This window comes from Macaca nemestrina, chromosome 7, assembly GCF_043159975.1.
Source record: "Macaca nemestrina isolate mMacNem1 chromosome 7, mMacNem.hap1, whole genome shotgun sequence".
Classification (NCBI taxonomy): Eukaryota; Metazoa; Chordata; class Mammalia; order Primates; family Cercopithecidae; genus Macaca; species Macaca nemestrina.
Genome location: NC_092131.1, coordinates 1,116,774 through 1,127,695, shown reverse-complemented (window position 1 = coordinate 1,127,695; position 10,922 = coordinate 1,116,774). Strand labels below are relative to the sequence as shown.

The 10,922-nt window shown below is 43.8% G+C and overlaps 1 gene segment (V, D, J or C); it reads right to left on the bottom strand.

Moving 5' to 3' along the window:
* Positions 1-7,433: 7,433 nt before the first annotated feature.
* On the bottom strand, positions 7,434-8,175 carry LOC105489888 (immunoglobulin heavy variable 5-51-like). The segment is given in 2 exon segments: positions 7,434-7,912; positions 7,995-8,175. Coding segments are annotated over 2 exon segments (525 nt in total).
* Between the last annotated feature and the right edge of the window lie 2,747 nt (positions 8,176-10,922).

Below are 10,922 nucleotides of genomic sequence, written 5' to 3'. Positions count from 1 at the left end.
TTCCTTTATCAGGAAGCAGGAAAAGCAAATGAAAAAGTGAAAGCCACAACTAAGAAAAAAAATGGATATAGCAAAATAAATGACTAAACGATAACTAAAAGGAAAGAATATGGAAAGCAAAAGAAAAATCACTGCTGATACTCAATTGCATACTTCATTGTCAAGAGAAGGGTCATATATGGAAGTTGTGAGGTTCTATATGACACTCACTCTGGTGCAGACTGTCTCTTGGGTATGATCAGAATCCATAAATAGTATTTGAATCATGGAATTTCACTGAGGTTAACTGTACTGAGTCTGATTGGCAATGACCCACCAGAACACCTAGGCTTTTTCAGGACTCTGATATTTTTGACATTGGTTGATAATTTTTCTTCTCTGTCAATCTACATTTTGTGCATGGGAAAATATGTCCTCATATTATCATGATTATATATTATGTGTGTGTGTGTATATATAACAATAGTGCACACAGAATTCTAAAATGAAGAGACTCCCTAAAGAAAGTGACAGAAGAAGATGATGAAGTCCCACATCCTGAGAGAAAACCAACCTCTAACCTTCATGTGAACCTGCCTCTGGAGTGGCCTCTGACCGGTGGGCCCTGAGGGACCCCTGCACCTGATTTCTCCCCAGCGCTCCTGCAGGGAGGTTTCCGTCTGGGCTCACACTGACTTCTCCTCACTGTGTCTCTTACAGTAATAGACAGCCATGGTATCAACAATCAAACTGTATCTGCAGATACAGTGAGTTCTTGGTGTTTTCTCTGGAGATGGTGTATCGGCCCTTCACAGAATCTGAGTAGTATGTGCCTCCACCACTTGCATTCATGTAAGACTGACTCCAGCCCCTTCCCTGGAGCTTGGTCCACCTAGTGCGTGCCATAGCTACTGAAGGTGAATCCAGAGGCTGCACAGGACAGTCGCAGGGACCCCCAAGGCTGTGTCACTCCTCACCCAGACTCTACCAGCTGCACCTCACATTGGATACCTGTAAACACAGAAATTCTGGTCAGAAACTGCCACTGTTTCTCTCACTCATATTCACTGACACTCAATATTTCTAGTTCTTCTTGATCACCTTTTAGAACAACAACAAACAAAACCCAGCGCAGCCTCAACTCCATGGCATGTGTTCAGTGTTCAGTGCTGATGACTGAATGGAAGCACCTTGGTATTCCAGGGCTGGGGCTTCTGTCCCAGAGCTGCGGAGTCAGGGCTGGGCTGGTTTTCATCAGCTGAGAGAGGGCCCTATTTTCATGTCTCCTAATATATAGAAAGCGCTGGTTTGGGATGCCTGAGGAGAGGGGAGGGCCAAGAGAAGATGAAAGATTCCTAGGGGAGATTTAGATTTACATTGAATGTTAATATTGATCAATGAGATGATTATGTGGTTTTTATTTTTACTTGTGTTTATGTGATGAATCACGTTTATTGATTTCTGTAAGTTTGAGAATGGAATACAACACAGTCATAAGAAGAATAAGATCATGTTCTTTGCAGCAACATAGATGGAGCTGGAGGTCATTATCCTAAGGAAACTAACACAGTAACAGAAAATCCATACCATCTGTTCTCATGTGTAAGTGGGAGCTAATCATATTGACACAAAGAAAACAACAGACACGGGTCCTACTTGAGTGTGGAGGGTGGGAGGAGGGTGAGAATTGAAAATCTACCTATCAGGTACTATGCTTATTTCCTTGGTGACAAAATCATCTGTACATCAAACCAACATAACTCACAATTTACCTACAAAACAAAACTTGCACAAGTACTTCTGAATCTAAAATGAAAGTTTAAAAACATTTTGGCTAGTTTTTCTTCATTAGTACAATACCTGAATACACCTTAGTTATTGCAAATGCTCTCTAGAATATTTTTGTGTGTGTTTTCTATTATCATTTAACATAAACTTAAATTTATGTAACTATACAAGTTAATAATGTATTTTGAAACTTCATAGTCACACCCATATATACAGACACAGACACCAACACCCCGCAATGAAACATATATGTGCACAGGCAAATATAAATGCATTTCGAAACACCAAAGTGACATACATTTGTTTCTATGTTATTCTATTGAATTTCTATGGATTTATTTGTATTTACAGTTTAAGGTTTCGGTCCAAAGTAACATTCTTCAACAAGTAAGTCTGTCTATTCCACTGTAAATTAAGAAATATATGTAAACACATGTTTTAGTAAAGCTTACTGTAACTGCCATTACTGACAAATGTAACATTGAAATATACAATGGTATTCTTTATATACTCTGTGCTGGCTTATTTCCCATTTTTACTAACAGCATACTTTTTAAATAAATGTTTTAATGCATTTAATATTATAAATATAATACAAATATCTCTATTAAAATTTTATTACACGATTGGTTGAAATAACATTGTACTTTACAAAAGTCATCAGCTTTTTCCCATTTAAATAGTATTTAAATATTAAATTAAAATAACATTAAGTATTAAGTTAAAAATAGCAATTTCCAATTTAAAGACTGTTTTTTCTTTTGCAATGGCTTCACACAAATTTTTAACATAAACTCGATAGGTTGTTTATTTGACAACATTCCTGGATGCTAGAGAATATCCATAAATATAGAACTAAAATCAACCCAGGGTTCCCAGGGATTCACTCACAGTGACAGCTGGCTGGAGGGTGGTCTGAGAGTGTGCAAACACATGGGGATTTGGGCTTTATCATCAAAGCACTAGTGAGCCCCAGGACTGAGCACACAGGGGGCAGCAGGGGCTGCAGAGCCCACTCTGTGGTACTTACGGAAGGGAGGGGATGGGTGGGGGGATGTGTTGGGGGGATGGGGGGATGTGTTGGGGGGATGGGGGGATGTGTTGGGGGGATGTGTTGGGGGGATGTCTGCAGGACCCTAGAAAGGGGTGAAGAGGGCAGAGCATTTGCAGGTAGATGATCATATTAGAACTGTTGCCTGCCTATACTTGGTTGGCTTCAGCGATCATAAAGGAAAGTGAATTCATTCACCAGACGTAGATGAGACAAAGTAAATGGACTTGATGTTTCCTTGAATGGAAATTGAGGAATATAACAGGTTTGGATGGAAGAAGGGAAGGTGGAGAAACAGACGGAGGGGCAAAACACCAGGAACCACCAAAGTGGAAGACAGGAGCCCTTAAAGTGGTGTTTCATCTTCACAATTAGCAGATGAAAGAGCAAGAAACTCAACATCATGCATATGCAGAGTTATTGTTAGAAAACATTTACATAGTGTGACTGACACAGTACAGTAACAAAAATCTGTTTGTGGAAATAGTTTGAAGTAAGCATACACAATTTCTTCATTTTAAAATTTTACTGAGATATTATTGCTAGTATTACAAAAATATAAAGAATATAAAGATTAATTAAGATAAAGTTTAATTGAATTCCTGTTCTAAGTTAAGATTTTGTAGGTAAGAGAAACATGGATTCCAAGGAAGAAATGGCAAGAGATCCTGGGATACTTTGGCTTCACCAGGTCAGGAATCATAAGGATTAAATAAAGAAAGCCACCGTGACCTGATGAGGGACTGCTTCCTAAGAGAACCCTGGTGTCCTGACAGCCATGTGGTGGTCTGAGCTCCCCCTTTTGTCCTGAGCATCACCTCATATCCTGAGCACCCCCTGGTGGTTCTGAGCAACCCCTGAGTGTCCTGAGTGTTCCCTGGTGGTTCTGAGCTCCCCCTTGTGTCCTGAGTGTCAACTCATGTCCTGAGCGCCCCATGGTGGTAATGAGCGACCGCTGGTGTCCTGAGCGCCCCCTGGTGGTTCTGAGTTCCCTCTTGTGTCCTGAGCACCACCTCATGTCCTGAGCACCCCCTGGAGGTTCTCAGCAGACTCTGGTGTCCTGAGCACCCCCTGGAGGTTCTCAGCAGACTCTGGTGTCCTCAGCACCCCCTGGTGTCTTCACCACCCCCAGGTGGTTTTCAGCAACCCCTGGTGACTTCTGAGTCCTCCTTTGTCAGCCTCCTACTGGTTCTGAGCTTCCCTTCGTGTTTCTGATCAGTGTGTACCACACAGTCCCCTCCTGTCTTTCTACAGCGAGGTTTGTGTCTGGGCTCATCACACAGATGTCCCCTGAGTCTCTCATGGTAATACATGGCCTTGTCCTCGGCTCTCAGGTTAGTCATTTTGAGGGAGATTGTGCTGACGAGGGTGTCCCTGAGGATTATGATTTTTCTTTGAATTCATAGAGGGTACCACTGGCAAATTCCACTTGAATGACTCCCTGTTGCTTCCCACACCAACTCCTGTCCTGAATTCTGCTGGGCTGAGCTCATGCTAAAGTCAATGAAGGTAAATTCAGAGGCTTTGTATAAAACACTCTGAGAATTGTTGGGCTGTACCATTTCTCTTCCAGATTCCACCAGTGAACTTCATGTAGGACTCATAAAAACACAGAGGGAACAGGCTGAGAAGCAGCCACAGCTAGGCTGGATCCACAGGGACCCTACCTCTGAGAATGATAAGAAGAGAAGCCCAGATTAGCAGAGACCCTAAGGTGTGGACACTGAGGAAGGGCACAGACATCAGGTGGTATCCCCTTCATGCACAAGGGATAAGGTGTCCTGAGATCACAGTCATTTCCTCCTTTCTGGGTGCAGTGTTATCTACCAGGAGATACTGTGATGGACTGTTGATTGGACTCCTGCTTGGAGGTGTTGCTTGCAAAAGAGCACCAGTTACAGTATTAACAAACGGGTTTTGCTTGGCTTATGTTACCCAGGAATAGGGGCTACTGTGGATTCTCAGGCAGTGGGTGTGGCCATGTAGCTCCCAAAAGATGCCGTCCTTTGTGTTAAGCTGCCAGGGCAGGTGGCTGCACAAAGCAAGGTGAGGGCTGGCCCAGGCGGGTTTCTGCTCTGAGTATCCGTGTGCAGGGCAAGCAGCAGCCTCTGTGGGTGTGGGGGACAGGGGTGCTTCACAGGCCGCTGGGTTGATGTTCCAGAGGGGACCATGTCTTCCTCTGCTGCACAGAAGTTTGTTCTGGGAGTGGGGAGTGGCAGCTGGTGGTAAGCCCCACACAGTTCCCACACACTTGGTGACGCAGATGCATCCCCGTGGTTTTCCACTGGCAGCAATGAGATCAGTTCCAGTCAACCTGTGATCAGTATCTGCAAATGCCAGGAGTCATAAGCTGTCCCCATGGAGACTGCAGCCATGGGTTTCATGCCATGCCCCTTCCTGTCTGCTGCAAAGCCGGGCACCAGCGCTCTTCCCTGCCCGGGCCCTGGCCAAGGGAGTTCGTCCCCACCCGAGGTTGTATCACACAGCCCTGTTGAGAGCTTCTTTCAACCTGTGACCAGTGCCTGAAATTTTTGGCTGTTCTCCCCAGGGTCCTCTGTGAAGACCATTAGGAAATAGCTGTCCTCAGACTGCAATGAGATCTGGGGGCTTATGGAAGGGTCTTCCTGCCACTGCCCTTACTTTTACATTCCACGACCCTCCAAGAGTGGGTCCTGGCACTGGGTGAGTTTAGAGCCTTCTCCTGTGGCCTGGACTTTCAGGATCCCAGGTGGGTGTGTGTATCCCAGAGGCAAACTCTCCCCTCAAACTCTGGGGACTCCCAGCCCTTCACCTGACTCACAGTGTGTGCTGCAGCTTCCTGCTTTTTTCAGAAAGTCTGCAGATTATCTCAGTCTTTCTGTTCAGTTCCTGCATTGCTTCTTGAAAATAAGTCCACAATGTTCATCTCTCCATATTAGTTTGTCCTTCCAAGTGGAAGAGGGATGCTAGCAGTGCCTCCAACCTGCCATCTTGGAATATAAGTTTGATTTTTTTATTCTGGAAACTTATTGAATCTCTTCATTGCTTCCAACCTTCTTCCGTGGAGTCTTTCGGACTTTTTATAAATAAGAGCATATAATATGAAAAAATATGTCTTACATTTATTCATTACTGTATGGATGACTTCTGTATCTTATTCCTGCCTAACTCTTCTGTCTAAAACCCCCTGTGCTATGTTGAATAATATTAGTGGTGGTGAGGATCTTGTCTAGTTTCTAGTCTTAGAGGAAGACAAAATTTTCCTCATCGAGTATAATGTTAGATGTGGGTTTGTTTTATGTTGTCTTTATTGTGTTGAGGTATATATTTTATGCATTTGTTCAGATTCTTTATAATGAGAGTGTGGTGGATTCTGTCAGCGGCTCTTTCTGAATCTATTGATATGGACATATAGTTTTAGTCCTTCAGTATTTTGATTTAATATATCACCTTTATTTGTGCAGGTTGAAACTTCATTGCATCCTAGAGATAAACCACACCTGATCATGGTGAATTCTGTTGTTAACGTGCTGTTGAATTTTGTTTGTCATCACTCTTGAGAGTTTTTGAAACTATGATAATCAGGGGTATTAGTCTGTAATTTCATTTATTTGTAGTTTCTTTTCCTTGCTTTGGAAATAGGGCCTTCCAAAATAAGCTTGGATGTATTCCTTTTTATTTTGTTGGAAATTTCAGTAGAGATTCTTTTTTTTTTTTTTGATAAAATTCAGTAATGAATCCATGAAGTTCTTGACTTTTCTTTGATTTGAGATGTTTGAAAAACCACTGACTCAATCTCTTTACTCACTGGTCTGTTCAGAATTTTTTTTTTTTTTTTTTGAATTGAAGTCTCACTCTGTTGCCCAGTCTGGGGTGCAGTGGCTCAATTTTGGCTTTCTGCAACCTCTGCCTCCTAGGTTCAAGTCCTTCTCCTGCCTCAGTCTTCCGAGTAGCTGGGACTATGGGACTACAGGGGAACACCACAAAGCCTAACTAATTTTCATATTTTTAGTAGAGATGGGGTTTCGCCATGTTGGTCACACTGATCTCGAACTCCTGACCTCAGGTGATCCACCCGCATGGGCCTCCCAAAGTGCTGCGAGTACAGGCATGAGCAACCACGCCCAGCCCAGATTTTTTATTTCTTAGTGGTTCAGTTTTGATAAATTTTAAAAAACATACAACCTATCTATTTATTTTAATTTATCCTTAACCAAACAGGTTCTAAAATATTTGCAAGATTACTCACAGGGAATCTATTTATGAAGGAAGTCTTTGTTATACCGAATACTTATGAATTGGCACAAAGATGAATTATTCAGGGCATATTATTAATGAAAACAATAACAAAAACAAGAGAACCTATTAATATTTCAAAAAGTGATTAAATGACTTTGTAAAAGTAAGTAGAAAATAAAAGGAGGGAGTGAGAGCGGATAGGAGGGAGGAAGGCAAGCAAGCAATGATTAACTGTGTAAAATTTTCACTAATTGAAATACTGTCATATTGAAGAGGTGCCTGTTAGGCAGGCTTTTGGTGTTAACTATGTAATATTCACCATGAAAAACCTTGTAGAACACACAAGAGCCCGCTCAGAGAATCCACCTCCCATGGTCAGGTCCCCTATCCAGTTGCCTTAGGGGCTGGGAACCCTCCCATGTTGTTCTCTGGTTCTGGCTCCTGAGGACAAAAAGTGTTTCCTCCGTGGATGATAGAGAGGTCCCTGGGGAGGGAGTCTCTGGCAGCTCACTCTGCACCTGCACTGTGGAGGGTTTTTGGTGCTCTCAGTGCTGGTTTCTCTCACTGTGACTTTTGCACAGTAATACGTGGCAGTGTCCGAGGCCTTCAGGCTGCTCCACTGCAGGTAGGTGGTGCTGATGGACTTGTCGGCTGAGATAGTGACGTGGCCTTGGAAGGACGGGTTGTATCTGGTATCAGAATCACCAGGATAGATGCTCCCCATCCACTCCAGGCCTTTCCCGGGCATCTGGCGCACCCAGCTGATCCAGCTGCTGGTAAAGCTGTATCCAGAAGTCTTACAGGAGATCCTCAGAGATTCCCCGGGCCTTTTCACCTCTGCTCCAGACTGCACCAGCTGCACCTCGGCACAGACTCCTGTGGGGGAGATACAAAATTTGAATTGGGGCTCCTTTCTCCCCATTCTTTTCTGTGACCTCAAACCCTGGGCAGGACTGACCTTGGAGAACAGCCAGGAGGAGGGCGAGGATGGCAGTTGACCCCATCGTGGTGGAGGACAGAAATGAAGCACTGAGAAATGAAGGACAGAAAATGAAGCACTGAGATCCCCAGCTGGGTGGTGAGGGAGACTCACTGTGAAGGGGAGCCCTTGGTTTAAGTGGGGAGGCCCCCACTTGGATTTGCATAGTTGTCACCCTGCCCTGAAGGGAAGAGTCTACAGGGTTTATAACCCAGAACCTCAAATGCAGAAAAAGACTGGCCAGAGCCTCCTGGGAGGGGCAGAATAAGGTCTCAATAATTCCTTACACCCTGCTTTTGTCCCTCTCCACAATTTTCCATGTTTCTTTGGGACTCATCCCAGGGCCTGCCTTTCCACCCTTCTCTGTGACCCTGTGAAGGTAATTAATCTAGATGAAACTATGTATGTTTAAAAAAATGAGAAATAGAGCCAAGAAAGGCCATGAAGAGAAAATTCAAATGCACATATGCCTGATAACAAGAACTACCAAAAAAACTACTCTCTCTTCCCTGGCAGTTTCACGAGCTGGACTGTGGTCTTGGCACCAAGCAAGGGCAGGACCACCTCAGGCCTTCTACAGTCCTCAAATTGATTAACTTGCCAGACCTTCACCCATGCAAAAATCACACAATTTTCCTGGCCATTTTGTCTTCTAGATTTCACACTCTGCCATTTCAACATGAATAGGGAATAGTTGTTTAGGTCTCTGAATTGCTGATGGACCTGAAGGGATCCCCGTTGCTGCACCCAACTCCTGGTAGTGCTGTTTCAAGTCCTTTGTGTCAACCCCAGCACCTTCTTGTTTAGTTCTTTCATTCTTTAACTTTTATTTTATGATACCAACGTTGCTTGGAAGAGGCCCTTAATTATCCCCTTTGTCTGCCCTGTTTTATGGTGAACCATTCTCATTTCCTTAGCACCTAAAAGATCCAAAGGAGAAGCCAAGGAAACACAAACTACACAGGTTCTAAAGCTATACAGGATCAGGGATCCAGGGCATCAGGAACATCCTACTTGAGGTTGGGATCAGAGACAGCCATCTGTCATGTGTCTGTTTTGAACTGTGGGTCCAGCATCCTCCCAAACATTCTCCTCTCATCTGCAGCACAGGAAGCCAGTGACACTGCTATGTCAGTCATTCTCACAGTCCATTGGCTAACTTTGTTCACAATCCGATGATATCAATTAATGATATCAATCATATCACAAATTGATGCCAGTTTCCACCCCTGGGCTACCTTCTGTGTGGCTCTTGTGTGTTGGTGTTGTTTCTGGACAACTGTACCCTTTGGTGGTGAATGGGAGTCTAGCAGCCTCGGCTCACAGAGCACAGTGCAGGGCTAGATGGGCATCTTTTTACTATTATTTTAGCTATCACAAATATTAATTGCATATTTGGGTTGTTCTTTGTTACTTTTACATTTCCTTATTCAGGGAACAACTCCTAGGAAGCTGTGTCTGTCATTTCTAAATTCAATGGATCACTTTCACTTCCTGCTCCTTATTGGAGCGCACACGCCATCTCATGCCATATCATTCCATAGCCATCTGGGCATTGAATGTCTTTTATCCCACACTTTCTCATCCTTTGATGTTATAAACTATCCTCTAGCCATGTGTCACAAGTCAGGAACTTTCTAGCATTCTCCACCTCTGATGTAATTGTGTTGAGTGTCCCAAGACCATCCTCAGGCTCCATAATCAATAGAAATAAAGGACTCAAGACAGGCTGTTATTCTTATCGGTGCAGCTTTATTATAGCAAATGAATATGAATTAAAACAAGCAAAGACACTAGGGAGAAGGCCCTGAGAATCCAAGCACAAGCACTCAGGTGTTCTTTCCCTGAGGATTCTCTTGTCCCCAATTCTCCCAGCAGTGATGTATGACACCACGTGTGAAGCACCGTCCACCAGAGAAGCTCACCTGAGTGCTGGGGCCCATCACAGATGTGTGTGGCACCTGCACAACTGACCTCCAGTGCTCAAATGCCCGCCCCTTGAGCAATAATAGGCGTTCACCATAAGTCATTATGAATTCAGCTAGTATAGTGTGCACCCAGGCTACACACAGAGAGTCACAGACACAAAGAAACAAAAATACATTTTAACTAATAAAATAATCATAATACTAAGAGATAAGAAGAATGTTTTGGAAGTGATTGCTACAGTTATGACCTTGATGGTGGGGATAACTTTGCAGATGTACACTGACTCCAAACTCACTGAGTTAACTATGTTAAATCATGTGTAGTTTTACAGATGTGAACCTTAATCAAGTGCTTTAATAACACTACCAGGGGGAGTTTGCCAAAAAGGCAGATATCATCTGCCAGGAGCTGAATATGGACCTGGCCTGAGAAAGCACTTTTTTGGGAATTTTCAGGGTTTGCACAACCCAAGCCTGCTTGGTAAACACTTTCCTGTACACAAGTCCAGGTGAGATGGAAACAGGCTGTTGGAATAAAAGGCAAGGCTCAGAAGAAAAGAGAAGTGGTGAACAAGGTATGACCCAATGTAGGGTCAGTGTGGATGGGAGGCGCGGCTGAGAGCCTGTGGGTGGAGAAGAATGTGGACCAGGGGCAGGAGGAAAAAAAGGCAGAGGGGTTCTTCCTGAGCCAAAGCAGATATTTCATGGAGGGCACGGGCAGGGGCATGCACAGGCACAGGCGAGTGCCATGAGTAGGGGAGCCATTGGGGTATAGACCCAGGACACATCATAAGAAATACAGACACTCCCAAGGCAGCAGGCACAGAAACAATGACAAGCCTCTACCTTGGGCTTCCATCCATATATCTAAGATAAAGTGAACTGGTTTTCCCACTCGATCACAATGACTGAATCTCACAGTCATTTCTGAAACACACAGTTATTGGTACTCACAGGTTCTGGACAAAACATTGATATC